Source organism: Stylophora pistillata, chromosome 6 (genome assembly GCF_964205215.1).
Source record: "Stylophora pistillata chromosome 6, jaStyPist1.2, whole genome shotgun sequence".
Taxonomy (NCBI): Eukaryota; Metazoa; Cnidaria; class Anthozoa; order Scleractinia; family Pocilloporidae; genus Stylophora; species Stylophora pistillata.
Window position 1 is genome coordinate 17,483,920 of NC_142524.1, and position 24,185 is coordinate 17,508,104.

General features: G+C 41.0%; 1 protein-coding gene and 1 long non-coding RNA gene across 2 annotated transcripts; one reads left to right on the top strand and one right to left on the bottom strand.

The window, feature by feature from the left end:
• Positions 1 to 6,843: 6,843 nt before the first annotated feature.
• Positions 6,844 to 9,282, bottom strand: LOC111324042 (uncharacterized). Its single transcript, XM_022927526.2, has one exon. The coding sequence runs from the start codon at positions 9,280 to 9,282 to the stop codon at positions 6,844 to 6,846; it is 2,439 nt and encodes an 812-aa protein (XP_022783261.2).
• Positions 9,283 to 12,521: 3,239 nt separating this feature from the next.
• Positions 12,522 to 13,223, top strand: LOC148728597 (uncharacterized). Its single transcript, XR_016002186.1, has 2 exons — positions 12,522 to 12,867; positions 13,049 to 13,223. It is a non-coding gene; the product is annotated as an uncharacterized LOC148728597 (long non-coding RNA).
• Positions 13,224 to 24,185: the final 10,962 nt, after the last annotated feature.

Genomic DNA, 24,185 nt, shown 5'->3' on the forward strand with positions numbered 1-24,185 from the left:
AACGCTAGCGAAACCACCCAAAACGTTAGCAAAACGACTCCCAGGCGACACGACTGCAATTCCCTCAGTGGCCAGTTGAGCCTTTAAAATATTTTTGGGTACAATAAAAAAACCTGATTATTATCGAGGAGATCTTCAAATTGCAGTAAGGGACCGAAATCTGTTTCCAAATTTCCTCAGAAAATGTTTCTTTGCTGATTGGAATCATAAAGTATCTGACACTGACTACCACATGTGTGATCATATGTAGTATGTTGTCTTTTCTCATAAATCAACTATCTTAACTAGCCTAGTATTTTCTGATATACTTGATCCAATAAACCCAAGCAGTTTGTCATAGCCTTGCGATTCGATATCATGTGAAATAATTGGTTTTATCCAGGGTAGATTCACCTTCCAAGTATGAGCGCTTGTTTACTTTGTCTGGTCTGTTGTAGTCTCGATAGTAGTGGCACTGAAAGTATCTATTAACTGAAGACGGAACACCAACCGGAGAACGATGACCTTACACCCACAACGAAAATATTGCACGCTACGCTTGGTGAGATGTTGAAGTACACGTTATTGATGGGGTTTTAGTCTGCAGAAAAAGCTGGGATCAAACCACAAAACGGGGACGTTCGCGTAAACGCTTTTCCAGGCCACGAAATACACGATGTCGCTCTTTACGCTTTGAGTGACGTTGAAATAGACCTTATCGATTGGTTCTTTGTTTTGTAGAAAAAGTTGGGTTTAACCACAGAACAAATACCTTCACGTGATCATGAACGCCTTGCTGGGCCCCCAAATACATCAACAACAACAACAACAACAGCGTTTATTTTAGCAACATAAAAAGTTCAGCAAAAGCTGATGTGATCGTGTACAAACAATAAGACTAAATTCCTAACTAATTACAAGAAGACTAATCTGGTAAGATTTCTACACATTTACAACAATAAAAATTCTATATAGTACATCATTATAACATACGTAGCTTAAAAATACACTCGAGTGACTTTTTAAAAGCGTCAACGTCTTCAATTGATCTCATTTGATTTTCCAGAGCGTTCCACCGAGTAATTGACTTGTATGAGCATGATTTCTTGACCATATCGGTCTTAGGTCTAGGTAACTTAAATGTCATTTTCCTCCTGAGGTCGTAACTACTTACATACTTCTCAAAACTGCAGTTCAAAGGACATGTAGGTAGGTGTTCGTTTTAAGGAACCCTATAAGGACGCGTTGTGGACGTTTATACAACAAAACATAACGAACGATATCGTGTCTTTTGCGGCCTGACTAAGCGTTTTGGCAAAGGTTTTCGTTTGCAGTTTAAGCCTACTTTACTACCAAACCAAGACCCCATCGAAAAATATTTGTTATCGACCAAGCGGAAACTCTAGATGGCTGGGTATTCGCCGAGTTCTTTTTGCGTTTTTGTGGAACTAAACCAAGTCGGGGTATATAACACGAAAAATTAACGAGGTAAATATCTAGACATCTTGACCGCACAAGTTGGCCAATGAAGGATTTCTTGAATAGCAAAAATATTTCGCCTAATAAGAATAAAACATGACTTGTTTGTTTTGAGAGCGCGGTGGGAAAAAAAGCCAACTGTTGCAGAGCAATATATCGGGTCGTTTATGGTTTCTTTGTTTTGACTGTCTTCCGCCACTTTTTGCGACTACATCGCCGACATTGCCCCAAAATCAGGAACTTAGCAATTTTCTTCTTGCGCGGGATCAAAGCGAGCCCATCATGGGCCCATCCTGCTCGCTCGGGTAGCCAATCTCAACATAGGATTCGCTCCATACTGCTCACGGATGCTGCCAGTGATATGATAGCGTGTGTTACAATGCCTTACAAAATGTAGTAGCGATGTCTCATGAGATAGACGTCTTTTCCATGTTGTTTTTCTTCATTAACAGACTCCTCTGACCGCGGTACCAAGCCTCAGCTGCTGGCAAATCACAAGAGGCAAACCCACATAATTCTGCTATCATCCGTAGCTATAGAAGCCTTTCCAATCGTGTTATGGGTGCGCAAGTCGACGCATTCAGCAAAAGTATTGCACTTTTTTTATCCTTTCCTAAATCTAGCTCTCTCATCACAAAAGTGCATGTTTCCTCATTAAAGTTCTGCTCGCGCTGGGCTCTTCCCGACGAGGTCTTTGCTCTCTACTTCCCACATTACACCCATAAATCTCTTTGCGTTTTCCTTCGTTTGAGAAATTTTCTCCAATTGTTGCTTCATTGCTTTAAGGGCTATTTCACTTCATAGCTCACTGGTGAAATTCTTTCCTCCCAGATCAGATCTGCCAGATCAGACAATAGCCTATGATTTCTAATAATAAATGTTAACAATTTCCATGATTCGAGCAATGAAAAATATAAATTTCACAGCGAAGCCGTCTAGTTTAGTCTGATCATAGCAATCAAGTTTCGTTGGAATCTCGATAATAATCGACCGCCACCTGTTTATTTACAAGTGTCTTAGCCGACGAGCATTGAAAATTCCGCCTTGAAGTCTCTATTTTTGTGTTCTTTCTTTATTAACTGTCTTTTTTTAAAGCGTCATAAAACGGCAAGGTTAAGAATCGAAAGAACTTTGAGACACCACGCTACCTTGGAACTTACCCATGATGCTCTGCAAGTTTGACTTCATGGTTTCGCATAAGTCTTCTTTCAAGTCAAATGAAAAAAATCTTGGCTTTTAGCCAAAACATTGTTTTGAAATGCTATTAAATGTCACACGTACTGATTTAATTACTTTACTAAAGAAAGAAGGCACCCGAAATAACCGTTTTATCGTTGGCCTTGTTTCCATGCAGAGCGATAATTCTTTAAATAAACGAGTACGTAAGAATTGGGAAAGCTACCCTTTCGCGATTGCTGTCAAATGAATTTGTAAAGTCTTTCATATACATAACCTTTCATCAGATATCACTCACCTATTGCGTCCCTGAGTGGTACCGAGAGCCTCTCTGACCCATGGACTAATTGCTGACAGTCTGTAGATGTTCAGAAATGACTTTACGGCACGACACTAGCTTTTATTTATTTATTTATTTATTTATTTATTTAAAGATTCGTACAGTATACAGGCGAGAGAACAATAGGACGCGTAGTCCCCTACTGGGTCCACTGCTGAAGTAATATTAGCCGAAGTATCAAAAGAACGACCTTTTTCTCGACCTAGCTGTTTTAATCTGCAAACAGTTTCCATCCCAGCCAATTTCTGTGAATTTTGTAACTAATTTAGGAAGAACGTTGTTAACTCAACAGAGATTCTTTGTTTGTATTAGTGATTTCAAATGGCACATCGTTTCTCATACCTTATCCTCAGGTCTAGTTGACCCTATCTATTTCATTCTGTTGCCGGCTCCATACTTAGTATTCTTCTCCTATTTCAATCATTTTGTGCTCTGCCTCTGTTTCCCCTTTACTCTGACTCCTGATCCTTTCCTTAATTTTTTTCCATAGCTATTTGTTTTTTTTTTGTTCTGCTAATTGGTTATGTCACTATTACATTGAACTCTGCATGAGATCCCCGCTGAGAAGTTAAAAAGTTTCAAAGCAATGACTAACTGATAAGAAAAATTATCATATAAACAAGCTAGTTAAAAACGTTACTCATGGATATTCGGGGCCGTAAAATTGCAAGATCGGAACAGGATTGAAACAGTTTTAGTGAGTCACATTTACACTATTATCAGATTGCTTCCCGTCTTCAACGTCTTTGGCAAAGAACATTTGACCTATCACATATACTTAAATCGTCCTCTTTCAAGTCCACAATGCAGCTCAATTTTAACCCAGAACTTTTCTTAAACCTATAGATGTTCGACTACACAAAGAAAAACAGACGCCCTCCGTTAGATTACGCAATGCAAGTAAGTAAGTAACTCAACTTTATTCAAGTTTCGTGTAACTTTATCATGTTGTTGTCAATTGGGGACACCGAAACATAAATAACAAAATAAGACTAATATATTCATACTATAAGTGGTAGAAATAAAGAGTGTGTATAAGCACAATGTTAAAAATTGTAGGAATATAATTTAGGAGGAGGGTGATCGTGGTTCGGAAAGGATCATGGGTGATTTAGAGAATCTCGCTTCATTTGAGCCGACCTTCACCGCGTTCGGAGCTCTCGGTGCTGTGCTCTCTTATGGATGCCATAACTACCAATGCGTTTGGTGTCGATTTTTTGCAGCCTCATCGAAATTTGAATCTCCACTGAATTGATTTTGACTTTCGGCATGTCTGCACTGTGAAGTCATTGCCCTTTTTGGCCTTGAAATTGGTCGGTGGACACATTAGCTTACACGATAAACTTGACGAACGCCGAATTGTATTTTTCCCCGACGGAAAAAAAGTCAGGGAGCTTGCAGAAATTTCTCCCTGTGCTATCGAAGAACGGAGTTGCTGTAATTTAGAGGTAAGAGTTCTGGAATATTTCTAAACTATATAAAGTCAACTCGATCTTTTCGTAAAAGCGTTTGTTTTGCAAGTCGCGCGATTGTACGAGATTGCCTTTCAAACGCATAAAGTTACTTAATTAGGCTTTCTTTTGGTTTCTTCAGATTTTGAGCCTCAATAATCTGTATAAATGTATTATAGTTTTTGAAGCTCAACTGAAATCGTGTTTAATGATGAGTTCAACCGTCTTAAAGGACCATCAAATGAAAATATAATACTTATTATTCGCCCGGCGTGCGGGAAGTGTTTCTCGCCCTCTAACCAGAATGTTTTGAAAAGTTTTTAAGTTCTACGGCGGACATCTCATTTGTGTTATATGATAATATTTGTATGTTCTGTCTAAATATTATTTATTTATTTTAGCCATAGTTCTATCTTGTCGTGTGGCGCTGTTTGCAAGTCTCACATCACCTTGCCACGACTACTACGACTTAGTAAAATCGCTATAACTTGAAAATGGTAAGAGGTACATTGGGGTTCATGGCAATATTTAGCTTCAGCATATATTCCAGCATCTTTCTCTGTCAATTTTGGGAGTATTCATCGCGTTTGATAGAAGTTAGAAGCATTTCAGCACGCGCAAAATTTGTCCGAAGTTGAACGTTGTGGGTTATGAGCGACTCTCCTTTGAGAGAAGAGAAACAACACAAATATATCTTACCTTCCAAAAATTCACGCCACGAAAGACCTTCGTTTAAGTATTTTTGATTCTGTATAAAATTATTTCTGTCAAAATAAAGTTCCTCAACTTTTAGTCTATACCTCTCTCCAAATTCCTCAACTTTTAGTCTATACCTCTCTCCAAATAGCAAAAAGTGAAAAGATGTTTAGGTGTAACCTGATTGGCGACTGAACATCACGTGGAACGTGATCACCCTCCCCTGGAAAAGACCAGTGAATGAATAATGATAATGAATGATTATAGTTTAAGAATCAAATAGAAAACAGCCAGTTGGACATTTCTCAAGCAAAAAGCTTTCTAGGTCCATTTTCTTAATTTGTCTTTTTAAAACTCTTCGAGTCACATTGTGTCCGTACATTTCCCTGTAATTTGCACCATAAATAAGGCCTTAGATGTCCGATAGAATGGTTTTCATAGGTTACAGTATTATATCTCCGTATAAGAAAGTCTGGTGTACGTAAATTGTTATTAGTTTCCATTGTTTGGAATAATTCAGTGATGTACTTTGTGGGTTGAACATTAACACCATCAGGTCTTGTAGTCTTCTATTACGTAATGTAGGTAATCCTGCTTTGTTTAACAGATGTTCGTATGTTCATGCACTGTCCTGGAAAACCGCTCTCATTCCTTTTTCCTGTATCATCTCCAATTTCCGCCGATCAGATGCTCTAATGAATAGCCAAACAAGTGAGTAATAGTTTAGCTTCGGGATAATTACCGCTTTAAACAATGCAACTTCGTCTTTTCGAGAACTAGGCTCTTCATCCTCAACAGGACACCAATTTTGCAGTTTGCTTTCTTACAGACTTGTTGAATGTGTGCAACAAAACTAAGTTTATTATCTATAAGGACTCCTAACAGTGATAATGAACTTATGCATTCACTTTCTTCATTATCAATGACAAATTTGCGTCTCTTGCCTATTCTTTGCTTTTGACGCTAGAAACATTCTGAGCAACACATGGCAATCTGCGGTCTTTCCTTACACTTAGGTAGCACGGAAAGCGGAAAACTCTTGAACAAAAGCTCATCTTTCAAATCGGCAGTGTAAATCCCGCAGGTATCAACGAACGCTTTTCATTCCACTAATTTATTCCTGTTTTTCTCGTTGCCATGTTCCCACCAATCACGTAGCTCCTTTTTCTGCCTTTAGAAGCACACACAACCCACAATTCCCTTATTCGCTCCGACGAAGGGCTAACGCTCGAGACGTCAGCTTTTATAATCGTAACGGTGGCCAATTCACCATTTGAACTTGATTGGTTGACTGACTGACTAGTGTTTTCTTTATGGATTTCAACGCAGTCTAATGAAAAAAGTGTGTATTGGCCTGTTTGCAGACTTTTTTTTGCAAAACCGTGTTTTTGAGTCCGATTTGGGCTAGAACAAAATAAGCGTTTTTCACTCCCGGGTCGTATTTCGCTGAAAATATTGCTTCTGAACTATGATGAGTTTTTTTAGTAGATTTAAAGGAATTCTTTCGTTTTTGGCTTGTATCTAGAAAGTTTTTGCAAAACCAGCGCCACCGAGTTATTTGGCTCTGACTGACTAATGGCTGACTGCATGACTGACAGTAGTAGGGATAAGGCGGGTTCTGGCTCATTTTCGTTAAATTATCGTACTGTCACGATAATTTAATACAAAATCATCTTTTAGCATTTTCAAATTCAAATTATTCAGGCCGGCCGGCCGGTCTGTTCATAAATGTCCGATTGCGTATGTGTTCACTCTGTCTGGGAGAATGATTCGCTTGTCATCATCGGCGGACAGAGCGACTTTGTTGATCTCCTCCATAAACATCTCATGCTTTCGACTCCGAAGCGTGTTCATTTTTCGATGTTGTTTTCCACCACCAAACAGACATCTCTTATAGTCATCAAAGCTGATTGTACTCTCCACCACCCCCGTCTTCACTCCCTTACACTTCTTCTTCTCATCTCCCCCATCAAACATCTTGTAGCTGTAAAGCTTCGCCCTCAGACCGACAAACTCCTCAATGATTTTTCCACGCGCCTCATCTTTGAACTTTCCAATAACTTTCTTGTTCACCCCAGTTGGTATCCCAGAAGAATGTTCTTTTGAAATGTTGCTCGTGTCAAACAGACAATCCACATCATCAATGATGTCTTTGTAAAAGTCTTTAGTCTGAATCTCATGACAGAGACTGTCAGTGTCGGTAAAGAGAAGCTGTACTCTGTCTCCATACTTAGATTTGATGTAGTTGTAATGAAAGTCATACATCAGAGTCTTGCTGAGATCGAGGATGCACATTCCGAGATAGAGAGGTTTATTGAAGCAAACCTCTGTCTTCCTCATCTCTATTGCACAGAGATTCTCGGAGAAGATGGTGCAGTGTTTGAAGTTGACCTTATTTACCAACTTCTTCGCCTTCTCTTCTGAGTTGACAAGTCTCACATCAACCCGTTTCCGAATATTATCCATCGTCTTGCCATATACAGAGTTGTTCATGAGTTTGAAAAAGTCCTTCTCGAAATCGTTGTCAGCCTTAGCTCTCAACTCTGTATTCAAATCGATGTACTTTTTCATCCAAGGACTCTCTTTAAACCTGATGATGCGGTGAATCTTTCCAATCTCAATTCCAAGACTCATGTAAAGCTTCAAAGCCTCATGGTGAATGATGTACTTCTTTTTACCATTCAAGGTGCAGACCAGCTTTTTTACTTTCCCAACCAACAGATTCTCAGGAGCGAGGGGATAGTCGTTAAAGCAATCATGCAGCTCTTCCTTAACAGGAAGCAAGTCGACCTCAAGAATGCAGGGAAAATTCTTCCAATCTTCAAAGTCTTTCTCATCTACCCATTCAAAGCCATGCGTTGGTAGACTCTTGCTCATCGCCCAACCATAAAGGTTGTTTGCGTCAAGATACGTGATAAAATTTGAAGGTTCGCTCTTGTCAAACATCTCTCCCATATATTTGTTGTTGGCTTTCGAGTGTCTTGTTGAAATCATTGAGATACCTCCACGAATACCATTCTCAAACATGTGCAACATATTTACATCGCTCAACAACTCAAGCTTTGCCTCAGTCATCTTGAGACATGCATCCCAAGCCAACCCAGGCGCCGTGTAGTACCAACAGGGGTCGAGGTCGTAGTTCTCCTTGCAAACCTTCCGAAAGTTTTCAAAAACGTCGCAGAGAAGGAGAACATCACTTCGATTGTAGAGATTGTGATAATCTCGCATCGTCTTCATTCCGAAGGTTTTCCATACTTCCTGTGCATGACAATATTCTTCTTCAGAGATACCACTACCACTGAGAACAGAGAAGAAAGCGCTGCGTGATGGAAGCTTAGTTTCATCAAGCTTGTCGATAGAATCCAACCATTCATAAGGATAGACACCCTTTCTCTTCAACAGGTCAAGCTTCTCTCCATCGAAGTATCTTCCTGTGTTAACAAAACAGTCACCCTTTTTGATGAGGTTGTTGACAAGCTTGGCAAGACCAGAAGCCATGAAGTTGAAGCTGTCAATGAACCTCAACTCTCTCTTGACATCAACGTCTTTTTCTTTCTTTTTGTCGAAAAACTTGTCAACCACAACGCTCTTAGTGAAGCTGATGTATTTTTCTTCGTTGTTGGGAATGCAATTAATATCGCCTTCTGAAACGCCGAGATTTTTAATGAAGAGATGCGCGTCATAGTTTGTCAAGTTGTGAAAAACAACAGGAGTGAATTTCAGACGTCGAAATCTCAGGTTGCAACTGTTATGCGCAGCTCCTCGAAATTTGCCGGTATAATGACAATGATTACGAACCTTCATGTCTTCCTTCTTGGAATCCTCCTCGCATAACCAACAGCACGTCGCGTTTTCAAAGATCACAGCATCGCGGTCTGTGAAGAACATCTCTTTTGCGGGATGGTTTTTGTATATTGCCTTAGCCTCCTCTTGAAGCATGTCAAAAAATATCTGCGCAACATCCTCATCCTCAGACTTTGCTGTGTATTCAACCAGTTTCGAATGTCTGTCATCGAAAGAGCATTTAACAAAGTAACAAAAACTCCCCGGGATATGTTTCTGCTTCTTCTCGGTGTAACAAATCTCAGGATTCGGTTGAACGGTGTGCAAAGGTTTAATAATCGACTCAAAGTCAGCATAGATGACGAACGGCATAACCATCTTCCTGTAGTGGTTTTTGAAAGAGAGAAAAGTCCCCTCCTCTGGTAAAATCTCTCTCACAGCCTCATGTTCTCGACAGAGTTCAAAATGTGTATCAAGTAGTTTCTGAGTTCCAAAAAAATTGAGGCATCTCCTGCAGATAAACCTTTTGTTCTTCTTCTTCGATAGGTCACCCGATACGAGCCGACTCAAATCTTTGATGAGACACTAATGCTTTTTCTCACCTTCAGAGATGAGAAGAAGATCAATGTGGATCTTGCTGCTCTCAACGTTGCTCACTCTCAAGGCATTGATCCTACCTTCATACTTGTAGACGTTGACAGCAAGACTTGGATTCAAAGTTTCAAAGCGGTGAATGCTCTTCACCTCCATCGGAAACTTAATCCCATCCCATCTCAATCTCTTTGCCTGCTCTCTCAGTGTCTTTGAGATACGCTCTTGGTTCTTTTCCACAGGATTCAACGCTCTTGTGACACACCATTTGAAACATTCATCATCCTCATTCTTCATGTTTATGATGGCCTTCTTTTTCGCGAGATGTGGTGGTAGCTTAATGTATGAATAGCCTTTCAAAGGAGTGTATTTCACCGTGTGCAAATCCAACCCTGTAATCGAATGCACAACCCAACCACTTCCCTCTCTTGTAAACTTAGCCAAACTCTCCACCATTTTATCAACACATCTCTGATAAAGCTCTTCTCGATCAGTCTCTTGAAATATAATCTCTATAAAAGAGACAAAATATGCAAGCTTTAGCACAGTCTCACCCGTCGCAATGTTTGTCTTTGACATGTTACACCTCAGAACGAGCACCATCTTGATATTCTTCTGCGTTAACAGAAAGTTGATAACGGTCGGTTTTACAGTCTGAAGAAAATCCATCGGTCCAAAACCCCCCACCCCATTAATCGTGTACTGCCTCGCGAACTTTTTCAATGAAGACTTGCTCTCAACAAGTGTGAAACGGTACTGGTCTCTTTTCTCGTAAAGCTTAGCGATATGTGTTTTGAAATCTTTCAACTTGTCATCAACTACAACTCTCGGCGCATCCATCTCCTTCAACCACTGACCCCAATCCTCCACCTCCCTCTTCCCCCAATCAACAGTCTTTATCTTTTTCACCAGCTTTGCTGGTTTTGACGGTTTCAAGATTTTCTGCTCCTTCGGAATCTCATGTTTAGGAATCGGATCATCGAGCAGAGGCCCTCCTGCTCTCTCCAAAACCTCTTTCTTATTGTCAAAGATGTTTGCTGCTATTCGACGCTTCGAGTAACCGCGAAGGTTCATCTCTTTTTTTCTCCATTGTCTGCATATCTATTATGATGTAAATATTTTTTTAAAATATTTTTGTTTACCATTTTCCCCCACTTTTCATCACTCGTTTCAAGTGATGAAAACTCTCTCTTGATGAGAGTGTGTTTAACGCTTTACTCTTTCAAACGGTAAGCTTCGAAACGGAGAGCAAATTTCCTTCCATCAAGTGTAATGAAGTTTCTTGTATTCTCTTTGCGTGATCTCAGCTTCGCTGCAAACCCTTCAGGGTTTACATTGAAGTGTTTCGCAGCAGCACTGATTGAGGGGAAAACGAGTTCTTCCCCTTCTGAATCTGTAGCTTGAAGTGTTACTTTTTTCCTCACACCAATGTGTCTTGGGCGAGGAGGTGAAGGTTTTCTAATCAGTTCAATCAACTCTCCTTTATTCTTCGTGGAATATCCTTGCAATCCAATCTCTTTTGCTTTTTCGAGGAGTTCGTTTTTCGACAGAGTTTCAAGATAATCCAACTCGGGAGGATTTTTGATCAGATCGATCAACTCTTTTTTGTCAAGTAAATAACATCGTTGCAGTCCCATCTCCTTTGCCTTTCTCAAGAGTGCACGCTTTGAAAAATACTCAAGCTCATCCATCTTATTTATTATCAAACATTTTTTTTAACTGTTTTCATTTTTTTTACAACGACTGTTGATTTTCAGGCAGGACCTACCCCCTGAAGTTTTCTCTCATCAATCCACGAGTTGAATTTTTCTGGGTAACCACTCCACTTCACGAGAGCTTGTGGGCCCCGGGGCCCACTACTCCTTCGAATAACCTTCTCAATGCAGAAAACATCCTGCTTTGCTCTCAACATCTCCTGTTCGTAGAAAGAACCTTTGATCTCTTCCCCGAGCAGATCCTTCAACTTGTAAGTGATCGGGTTAGAATATTGCACCTCGTCAACGACGAAAATCTCCTCTGTCCAATTCGGGGTAAATCCTTTGTCGAACACTTTTCGCTAGAATTTGGAGATTCGAACGTGATCGCCAACCGCAAACTTTGGTTGCTCTCGCAACCCGCTCAGATCACCATAGAGTTTCAGAAAGACGGCATTCTCATTCTTTTTCTTGGAAGCCTCTACCGGAGTCATGCCAATTGATCTGTGTTTTTGATTGTTGTACTTCTTGACAATCTTTGGCAGAATGTCGAGATACTGTGTGTTGTTCTGAATGGTAAACTGCTTCCACATCTCCGTTTTGATCGTTCGATTCCACCTCTCACAGACAGACGATTTCTCCTCATTCTCTGTTGAGTACATCTCAACACCTTCAGCTTTCATCAGATCTTTAACATGACTGTTGTAAAACTCCAAACCCTTGTCAACCCAGAGTCTCTTCGGCCTTCTCCCTCCAGCGAAAACCTTTCTGAACCCCTCTGAAACACTCTCACCCTTCTTGTTCTTCAACGGAACGATCCAGCCGTATTTGCTGAAGACATCCAAAACGATCAGCAGATATCTAAAACCCTCGTTCCATCTGCTGAGTTTCTGCATCTCAACCAAGTCGGAGCACCAAATCTCATCGATTCCGTTGACAACAACGCGTCGTTTCTAAAGTTTCGCCTCACCGGTTTGTGCAATTCCTCAGCCAATTCCTCTTGCCAAATCTTCAACGAGTGAACTTTTTTTTTTCCCCACACCCAGACCAAGCTTCTGCTTGGTATTGATGATGTTTCTCGCAGCCCAATGAACCCACTGCCTCTCACTCGCTGGAATCGCATCGAGAGCTTTAACCATCTTACGGTCAGCCGCATTCTTACACTTCTTTGGGTCAGCACGACTAGTGCTGTTTGCACAGACGCTGTAATCAACATCATGTTGCATAGCGACAGCGTCGGTCGGACCTGTTGGCTTATCAAAAATCTCAAGAATCTCACCCGTCTGAGGATTATACCTCACCTGATTTGCAAGGTCGTTGTGCGGTCCTGTATGTTAGATTTAAAACGCCCTCTGTTTTTACGACATATTCTAATAATAATCGTTAGTTCTAGTTTCGATGAAGCGTGCTAAAATTTGCTGCGTATTAGTTAGGAATTCGCAGATTCGTGCGTGTACTATAGGCTAAGTTCGTGCGTAGGAAATGAGCTAACACTTCCATATGGTGTACATTACAAGTTTTAAGTAACATCCTGTGCACAGTCACGCATGCACTCATTATAAAAGGCGACTTAAGATAGCGTGCGAGAGAGTCATTCCGCAACCGCTACGATCAGAGGATCAATCTGCTACAAGCTACCTTTTGAGCTATACTTTCTGCTGTGCGAGTCGTCACCAAAGTAAGTTTCTCCATTTTTTTTGGTACTCGAATTATTATTGTCAAATGACTAGTCTTTTAATGTTGAAATGTTGTCATGCTACGAAACCAATATTGTCTATAAGTCTTCCTAAATTTTGTTTGTAACACGACTACGTAGCTGACGTTGTATCTTAGCTTTTTGTATGTAATTATCGTTTCAGTTCGAACCTACACGACTCTATTCGACACTAAACTACCCTATATTTCTACTCTACTTCGTTTTATTCTCCGCGACCACGAACTTTGCTACCGTGACTTTCACGATCTGTCATTATCGTCGCAACCAGTGTAATTCGTCTATCTTGAACTGTGATTAAACGTGTGTTAGTCATTCTACGAGTTGAGTTCGAATTGTCTATCGCCTCGCGCATTGCTACCCCTGTAATTGTTGAGTTTCTAAGTACGCGCAACCTTAGGATCTTGGCAGTTATACTGTATACTTATGACCTGGAAGAGTCCAACCAGATTTCGGTTTTGGTAGTTTTCCGATAGCTTTGAGAATATCGAAGGATCCCCCTTCATAAAGAGGGTGTGTCGGATCATTAACACCATCAGGAGCATACATTGACATTGGTAATATTTTTGAATAATCATAAACACTTCCCCCGATTTTTCTACTCATATCGTCAGCAAAAGAATCGATAGCTTGATCGAGATATTTGTTTGCTGTTTGCTTCATCTTCCTCTTTCCATAGTTAGATTTTACAGCCTTTGCAAGACCGTACTGTCCGAGATTAGCCAACCCCTTCATCCCCATCTCTAACAGCGAAGTGCTGGTCCTTCCTACATCATCAAAGAGCGCTCCGGTCAGTAACTAATCATAATCATAAGGTGGTGACATAATCTAAACTAATCATAGGTGGTGACATAATTAAACAAGTTAGCTCAGTCAAATCTCTGGGTGTACATATAGACGAAAACCTTTCATGGAATATGCACATTGAAAAAATAGCCAAGAAAATCGCATCGGGCATTGGAGCAATTAAACGTTGTAGGCCTTTTGTTAATCGAACCACGCTTGAGTCCGTTTTCAATGTCTTGGTTCAGCCGTACTTTAATTACTGCAGCGAGGTCTGGGGGCATTGTAACAAGGGTCTTTCGAATAAGCTCCAAAAGTTGCAAAACCGGGCTGCCCGTATTCTGACCTTCTCCAGTTATGACACAAGCGCTGATCCTCTTTTTGTGCAACTTAACTGGAGACGGTTAGATACTCAGCGACAAATACAAGTGGCCACCATGATCTATAAATCTATACAGGGTCTTGCGCCCGACTATCTTGGTTCTCTTTTCACTAAATATGATCCTCCATATAATCTAAGGAACTCTGAAAACAAACTAGCTGTTCCATTGCCCCGCACCAATTTCCTGAAAAATAGCTTTAGCTATAACGGTGCGGTTATCTGGAATAGCTTGTCCCCTGAATTGCGGCAAGCAAAATCACTTCAATCCTTCCGAAATGGTTGTCGCAATTTCTTCCTCTGAATCGACAAAACACACATGGCATATATGTAAAGCAGAATTTCTTTATTTTTTTCTATTTCACTTTTAAATTTTAGATCATGTTTATTTAGATTAGAATAGATTGTAACTGTAATAATAGATTGTAATAATATTATTATTTTATCTGATAGATTTACCGTGTCTAAATAAAAATAAAGTTCAAGTTCAAGTTCAAGCTCCGCCTTTTTTTTGGGTGTCACCACTAGGAAACCTTACCTTTGTAATGCCACACTCTGCACACTTCGATTTGATGATCGGACGACCGTTTTTTGCAATCTCCCGTCTTTCGCTCCCGGATACGGACTCAGTCTTTTTTCTCTGTTTGACACAATAACTCTTCATCTCTTGAAAAAGGGTTAGATTTTTTCATCGAAATTTCTCATGCATGTCTCCTTCACCTTGTCGAGGAAAAGAAATTCAAAAGGGTTCAATCTTGAGAACAGATCTGGCTCAAAGCTATTCTCACCAGCGATCAGAGCGCGATGGCGAGTCATTGCAGGTTTGTACAGGATGAGATGAGAACAGTTCAATCTGATGTCGACAGGTGTCTTGTGAAATGATTGACTCAGATACACCGGTGAGATCAAATGATGCCTCCCATCAACGAAATGCGTCAAGATCTTTTTCTGCACGTCATTAGGAGCAGTGATGAGGTCGTCGAAAATCACAACCTTCCTGTTCCCTCTTGGATACTCTGTTGTGTCAAGAATTTCATCAGGATTCATCAGATGCAACACATCATACCCAAGTTTCTGTGAGTGTCGATGCATAATCTTTTGGAGATCTTGTATCAGCTCTTGGTGAATGTTTGGAGTGTAGATGAAAATCTGGTCGTAAATGACCAGTGGCTCTCTCAACATGTACATGAGCGTGTTTGTCTTTCCACTCCCACTCGGACCAGCGATCAGCATCCTATACTCTTCATCAAGAAAGTCAACACCGGGTGCTCTTCTCTTTCGATTTCCGTTTGAACTTTCCGTAGTCAATTTTGGAATTTTCACTATTTTGCTTATTCTACAAGTATCGCTGAAAATTTAACTGTTGAATTTGTGAAGGGTGAAAGCGAAAGAGACACTTATCTCTGAAGAATAAGTGTCATTGCAAATGCAAATACAAAAAAGCGAAAGCAACACCTATCTCTGAAGAATAAGTGTCAACGATGCAAAAGCGAAAGCAACACTTATTCTTCAGAGATAAATGTCCACTTGCTTTTTTTTTTCAAAAAAACGTTTTAAAAAAAAATGTTTGATACTAACAATAATAACAATGCAACTCACAAGTATCAAAAAGCTCAACAAACAGAATGTTATCTTCAACGAAGCCGTTGTCAACCAATATGGTCATCAAAGTATCAATATTGAGGTGAAGAATGGTTGGGGTGAAAATACACCAGGACCGTTGGTGATTGTGTTTCCTCTCCTCTTCTCTTTCGGTGTGCAAAAGAGTCTGGATAAAGCTGGTGATCTCAACGGTTACTCAATCCCCACCTGTCTCTGGGGTGTTCTCAATCAACCATCACAAAGAGAGTTTAACTTTTATGATGGATTGAAAAAGATTCAACATCTGTGTTATGAACATCTTGAGAATCTTTTTGGACCTGAAACTGCAGAAATGTTGAAACTCCCTTTGATTGAGAGAGAGGGAAAAGCCCCCATTCTTTATTCAAAGCTCATCTTCACCAAGAGGACGCAGAAGATACACACACTTTTCCAATCAAGAGAGAACGCAAAAGAGAATCCACTTGATTATCTTGATCAATATTGCAAAGTAAAGATGGCGTTGATAATTGAGTCGATCTATATTAGTGATGAAGCTGTAACAGTGCAGATCAAGGTGAATGGCATCTTTGTCAAACCGATACCGCAGAGGCAGCCGTTGGTCAGCCTTTCATCTGATGAAGAAGATGAAGAAGAAGGTTATGATACTGTCTACTAAAGAGAAGACTGCACTTTCCTCTTTTGAAACGAAAGAGGAAAGTATTTAGGAACCTCATTGAGGTTCAACCTCAATGAGCTCGAAGCGTGTTTTATACTGCTTAAGCACTTTAGTCGATTGAAAGATTGGACATAGATCTGTGATTGTATCATCGATGAGTCTCACCTCATTGAGAAGCGATGCACTGTTGAATGGTCTTCCTCTCAGATAGGACCTCAGTTCAGTCAAGATCTTCTCATAGGTTGTAAAGGCGAATTTGCTCATATCGATCTTTCTGTCGAACTTCTTCACATCGGTGTACGTCTTGAGAAGGAGGCCGGTACCTGTTATTGCAGCAAGCGGGATTGGGTTCATGGTTATCCCTCCAACTATCCCTCCGATAACGATGAGCATGGTGCTTCCCAGGTTGCAGAGAAGACTCTTTCGTTTGAAGCTCTTGAAGATCTTCCTCGAGCACCACCACTTCTTGTGATAGTGTTTGTAAAGAGCTTTGAGCTCATCGATCTTCTCCTCTCCGATAGAGTAGTCGATGTGGTTGAAGTTGAAAATGGTTGCGTCAGTCATTTTATTATGAACACCCCATAATAAAGTTAGCTTTTTCATTCATGAAATGAATGGTCAATCTCAATCCTGCTTCACAATCATCAGATAGCTGTTATCCAGTCCATCGAGTTAACAGAGCTGTTATCTGTCACTATGCTCAGCGATGTGTTCGCTTGGAAATATAATAGAACGGTATTAGCGAGTGTCGTCCAAGCATTTTTTGTGTTGGGTAGCACTACCAATATACCGTTTGCTGTGGCCACGAACAGATTGCTCAAGATGAACCTGAGATGTGATAGATGTTTAGACCTGATACCATCGGTGTATGTGATCAGATACATACCAGCGTTTTTGATTATGAGTTTTGTGTTGTCAGAACTGTTTACTGTGAAATCGGCGTTAGCGCTCTGTGATACATATGTGGTATGATCTGATGCTCCATTTATGTAGAATCTTGCCTGTGATGAATTCTTATGAGAACAGTTTCCTCGATACCAGATCTTTCTTGTCGCATTCGTCAACGCTGTCTTTGCTGCTCTTGCATTGATCTTTGTTTGTAATGTTGTTTTGATATCATCAACATATTTCTTTGTGGCTGGGTTTGCATTATCTTTTGGATCTTCATTCAGAATCAGAGGTGGATAAATGTACATTTTCCCACCACCAAAGGCAAACCATTGATCCCAAACATCATCAGGCAGACTGTTGTGGTATCCCTAGCTTCCGTAAACCACAACCCAAATAGGAAGTTTCTGATCATAGGCCTGCCCTGATCTGTTTTTCATCACGATGTCAAACATGAGATAGTTCGGTGTTGCATCACTCCATTTTGTCATATGTATGAGACTGACAATCTGATTTGAGAATCGATTGCTGCGCTGCCTTGAAACTGTCTCGGCAGAGCTTGTGGCAGTCAGAGTCACAGAGTTTGGATCAACTTTATTGGATTCCCACCACATTTTACAGACAACTGTGTACTCTGATTTCACGGCTGAATACATGTTCACACCGAAGCGACTTGAATAGTAACCTTTTAATGTATCGAGAAGAAGATCGAACGGTTTTGTATTCTTGTTGTATTTATGAAAGTCTTTGAAAATCTGTACTTTGCCGGTGATGTCATCTTCATCGCTAAATTCATTGCCAATAATACCATTCATGATATAATCGAGATCGTTTTTCAAATTAGTGGTTCTGACGCTATGAGCAAGGTGGTCATCGACATGTTTTTCAAGGTTCGTTTTGGTCGTCCCCACAAGTGTGTCAACATATGTTTTGTTACATAGATCGCCTCCGCTGCTTGGTGCAGCAGAGTTAATTGCTTTATTATTACCAAGATTGAGGTTCCTTGTCATTGTGTCACCTGATTTATTAACCTTCGTTTGGGTAAGACTCTCAACAGTTTTGACTCTTTGATCAACGTATTTTTTGCTCACAGCTTCGTCATTATCTGCAAAACTATCTGCTAGATTGATTATCTTTCTCTTTCGAGCATCAAGAATCTGTTTGTCGTTTAAATTGCTAAAGCTTGGCACTGTTTTTTTCACATTGTCAACGTATGTTTGATTCACCTTTGAGAGAGTGGTAATATCGAGATAAGCCTGCAGATGCCTCTTTATTGACCCTGCTTCATATCGAGAGACGAGTGTGTTTGAGTTCTCATAAGTAGACTGCTGAGCGGTAGTCATACCCAGATAGTTCTCTCTCTTTGAGTTAATCACATCGTTACCGTTCAGATCAAGGTTGCCAGTCATCTTTTGACTTCCATCCGAGAGCAACACAGATGTGGTATTTGGTTTTGTTGCTATTTGCGTATTAAATGTGGTGGTATCGAGCTTGGCACTCAGACCGTTTAACACAACCGATGTGTCAGCCTTCTTTCAGAGTTCGGTATTCAACTTGTTGAGATTAACGGCTGCGGTGCCGTTGAGCGGTTGATCAGACAGACCGCTGACCTGTCTGTCAGCTCCGTGTGAGCTGACGAATCTCAAAGCCTTCTGCAAATCACCAACCTTTGTTTTGTCGAGATAATTTGAAAGATCAACGTTTGAACCGTCAGAACCAGCAGGCCCTGCCGGTCCTCTTGGTCCTTGCGGTCCTCTTGGTCCTTGTGAGCCTGCAGGCCCTGCCTCTCCCTTTGAACCAGCAGGCCCTGCCGGTCCTCTTGATCCTTACGGTCCTCTTGGTCCTTGTGAGCCTGCAGGCCCTGCCTCTCTCTTTGAACCGGCAGGCCCTGCCGGTCCTTGCGGTCCTGTGTCTCCCTTTGAACCAGCAGACCCTGCCGGTCCCTGTGAGCCTGCAGGCCCTACCTCTCCCTTTGAACCGGCAGGTCCTGCCGGTCCTTGTGAGCCGGTATCACCCTTTGGACCGGCAGGACCTGCCGGCCCTTGTGGGCCAGTAGGCCCTGCCTCACCCTTTTTTTCCTTTTGGACCTGGTGGTCCTGCAGGTCCTGCAGGTCCTTCTTTGCTTGCACCTCCTCGCCTGTGTTTACCGTCAGAATACGTCATTGTTTGTAACCTCTTCAGAAAGTTTGAAGAGGTTTTTTTTTGACACTGACTCAAACCTCTTTAAAGTATTTTTTGATGAAACGCTCGTTCGCTTCACTGTCACTGTATGACAGAGGTTCTGTCACATCGTTGAAGACTGAATACAAGCTTTGATGAGCAAGAGAGGGTTTCAACCTTCGACTTGTTTCATTCAAGAAGAAGAGACAATAGCAACCACACAAGACGCTTGTCAATGACTGATAATGTGTGTTGTTGAATGCGTAGTTGACTCGATTTTTGTTGCAAAGCATCAACACCTCTTCTGGTGGATCAAGACCGAAACTGTCAAAGTACAAGATGAGATCAGAGCCAAAGACCATCGCCACCCAGTGTGAACCAGGCTCATTTGACTCGTTCAGATTGATGACAAAAGAGCGTCCCATCTCACAATCTTTCACTTGATCCCTGGAAATCACCCCTCCAAAGTTTGGTATCTTGAGGTATTCAACCCAGTTTTGAATGTCAAGGTTTGTGATTGGTCTGTTTTTGAAGGGTGGTCTTTTCACAATATGTCTCCCAGTAATGGCACTCCGTTGAAGGGAGAGTTTTTGCCCAGCAACAGACCCTTTCCTTTCTGCTTTTTTTTCCCTTTCACTCCTCTTCCAATTGTTGGCACAGGCTCTCCAAAACTCTGTGAGAACCAAATTGGTCTGTTTTGCATTCCACAACCGCTTGGTCCACAGGTCCTGCCTGACGAGCTCCTATTCTGTAAACCTCTTCCTCTCGGCTTTCTGTTCTGCATGCCGCTTCCGGTCAACGCCTTGAGAAGTATCGGTACACCGATTAAGGCAAGAAGAGTACCGAGAAAACCACCACTCTGCCTCTTTGTTGGTTTCATTTTCAAGTCACCACCAGATTGAAGGACAATTTCAATGTCTCGTTTCTGTTTTTCTGAGAGGTTTCCAAAAGGTAAAAGCTGCTGAATCTTTGAATGTGGAATTGTCAAACCACCCGACTAACCGGCTCCAAGAATCTTGTCAGTAGCAAAATTGCCCAGACTTGAGAGTGCTCCTGTCGCCAATCCTGGGAGAGCCTTTGTGGCGAGATTCATTGCTTTTGGGAGAAGCTTTGCACCAAGAGTGAGAAGTGATGAGAAGAGGCTGCCACCTTTTTGAGCAACCTTTGTTATCTGCGTCTTGCTGATTTTGAGGTCAACCCCTGTCCCATTGCTTTTTGCTTTCTGGATCTTCTTGATCTGTGTCTGTGTCAGCATCATCTCATCGAACCAGTCAGTTCGTTGTGTGAGAGACGTAGAGTGATGGGTGATTTTTCGTTGAAAGCTTTGGCAAGCTTCCTTCTCTGATTATCTGAAAGAGTTACTCCATGAGGGTAATAAGCTGTCATCTTTTTTATTATGTGACTCACATAATAAAAATCAAAAAAAAGACGAGAAGTCAACTTATTTCCTGATGAGTGCCTTTCCACCCATAACTTCAACACTAAGTTCCTCCTCATTGAGAATCAATGCATAGATGTGATAGTCTGCGTTGGTGGTGTTGTTGAGAGTGTACTCGAAATCCAGACCTGTTGAAACTCGAAGAAGCTCTGGTGATTGCCGTGTCAGATCAAAGTAAAGTATTCCATTGAGATCTTGAAACTGTTTCACATCAATTGTTGGACCGAACAGATTGCCGCCTATGAACTTTACATAGTCTGCAAGATATGTCCATGCTCTTGTCAGCTCGCTGCTTGGCTCCAGTTGTTGATCAGGATACCTTTCACCATTCTGCACACGAAGTTGAGCCTTTGTAAAGTACCTCGCATTTGCGATGTTGAAAGTGTTGAACACAAACATGTTCTGTTCCTGATCGTTAAACTTGGCTGCATTCAGAACCCAAATGAAAACATGTCTTGGTCTTCTGACAGCATTTGTAAGTCTGAATGTTCCATTTCCTTGTCGAAGCGGTCCCGAAGCAACAATTTCCTCTCTCAGATAAGACCATCTGTGAGGTTTGAGGAAGTTATCGATAAATGTCTTCATTCCAAGGTCATTCATTTTAATTATCGGCACCCACAAGCGGAACTTTGTCACGATGTATCTGCCTGCCGCAGCGGCATTTGCTCTGAACAACACATCTGCATCATCCTCAAGCCAGACATCAATAGTAACCTTTGCATTGGGTGCCAACTGCTCTTCCAAAGAGTCAAAGAAGCCAAAACGGTTGAGTGGCAGATGGATGTTGTTTGTAGCACCTGTGGCGAGAAGAGTCTTTCTTTTTGTAAATCCTTCATTGTAATCGTTGTTGTCTGTTGGTGCCACGTTCTGCGCATTCCCATCAAGAGCAAGTGTTGTACACTTTTGTATGACTGCACCGGTGGTTATGTCGGGGTAGTGAAATTGGCGGGGGCCTACTTTCCTCGAATGTTCTTCTGAAAACTCGGTTAGATTCTTTACATTGGCAGCGTGATTTGCATTTGACAGATCGAGAACTCTCACGCTCTCAAAATCAACTTTGATGTCTTTTATCAGACTAAAACCTCCATTGATTATTGCTGCTGCATCAGCAGCACCATAGGTTGTGTTATCCATCTTTGTGAGTTTGAAATCCATTTCAAAATAAGCATTGTGCCAGTCAACTACAGTCTCTGACGCTGTTGATGAGTCAACGGTAAACCTGTATCTATCCTTCATTTGATATGTGTTATTCGCTGGTGCAGATTGGAGGGGAGTATCGAGCTCATATGAATAATACTCATACCCCTTTGAAAATTTTGCAGTTCGCATGGAAGTCATTGTGTGTTTTGCAAGAAAGAAGAGATTATTTTTTTCATAAAAAACGATCAGCGAAGTTGCTAAAGGGTTCACGTTTTTCAATTTTATTTGTTTGTGGCTTTTTTGGCCATGGCTTCTTCTCTTTCTGCAATTCCTTTGCAAGCTGTTCTCCTTTATCTTCTTTTCGTGCCGATGGTACTTCGTGATGTGTGACTAGTGGTGATTGCGTGACTTGAGGTTTGTCTGTTTTTGAGAACTTATCATAAATCTTTTCACCGATTAACTGTCCCGTCTTTTCACCGATCTGCTCTGCTCCCTTCTTAAACGCTTTCGTAGCTGCTTTTTGAGCCATCTCCTTTGCAGCTTTCCCTGTGAGTTTTGTGGCTATTTTGGTTCCAACATTTTTGAGAGTGTTAAATATCCCTTTACCCTCTTGAAGTGACTGATCGTCATCAATATTGTGTAAGACGTTTATGCCATTGGCATCTCTTTTCATCTGCTTTCGAACCATTTTATTTCAAGTGCATGAAATAAAATATCTATTGTTTTGAAAAACGATCTTCGCTTATTTCAGGAGAAGTGTTAATGAGATGGGAACTCCGTTGAGGTCGAGCGGTCTGTTCAGTGAATCAGTGATGTAGATTTGCAAATCTTTGATAGCTCCTGTGTTTATTTTGCTGTACTTTTTCTACCTTGGCTCGATATGGAAAGGGTAAGAGAGGGGGAGATTGTCAACGCTGAATCGAAACAACACATCTGATTGCTCACCACCAACAACACTCTCTGAGATTATGTTTGTGTGAATGTAGATGTCATCGACAGATCTTATTATGTCAGATATTTTTTCACCATAGCTAGTGTTTGTGACAATCTTTTTTGTGAAGCCAATGAGGTCAGCAAAATCTCCGTTTTGCAGATCGACTTGAAAACCGTCTTCGAGATTGATCAGAACTTTGAAAAACGCTGGGATAAATGTTATTGTAATGCCTGTCTTTGAATGTTTTGATCCCTCGAGTTCTCTCTGAATATAAGCGTTCAGTTCATCGTATGCAAAATTCCCATCTGGGAGTTCAATCTCATGCCACGTCGTGCCCGAATCGTGACTATATTTTAGTTTGTTATTGTTATAGCTGCTGCTCACATTGTACCAGCTGTATGACATTGCGATTTCATCGAGAGCAACAAAATACTCTCTGTTTGGATCAAACCTCATCACAGGATTGAAAGATGTTGTGAAATTATGGCTCAACCCTCTCTTACAAGTCAAAGAGTTGAGATAGATAGGTGTTGAAGAGGGATGTTGTGATTCTACTAGTCTCTCTGTCAATTCCAGAAGTCTCTACCTCATGTTAAGTGTTTCTGAATGTAGGCGCTATATTGTTCTTTCAAATTTTTATTCTTTTTGAGGATGTAATCTAATATTTCTATCGCTTCATTTCTCAACCGAGTACTCGAATTACCAGCATCGATACTCCCTGTCAATTCGTAATCGCGAGGTACTACTTACAAACAATAGAACGTGTTGCGCGAATCACGAGGCACCACTTTACATACAATAAATCATGTGAAAAGATCACGTGAAAGACAATAGATTACATTCCAGAGCTCCCTTGTAACGGAGGGGGTGGAGAGAAAATTTTGAAGTCAGTTTCCACCTCCTCGGTTACTAGGGAGGTCTGGAATGCATTTTATTGTCTTTCACGTGATCATCAATTGTATGCAAATCAGTCTTCACGTGAAACACTTTACACGCGAGACAGACGCGTTACCTTCACGTCTCATTGATAATTACATCATAGATTACATCATCATGTCTGATTGAAATTTGCATAAAACCGCAAGCCTTGAGTTACACACAGTCACGCAACGATGACAAGCGAGTCATTCTTCCAGACAGAGTAAACACACACGCAATCGGACATTTTATGAACAGGCCGGCTGGTCGATCTGAATAATTTGAATTTGAAAATGCTAAAAGATGATTTTGTATTAAATTATCGTGACAGTACGATAATTTAACGAAAATGAGCCAGAGCCCGCCTTATCCCTACTACTACTGA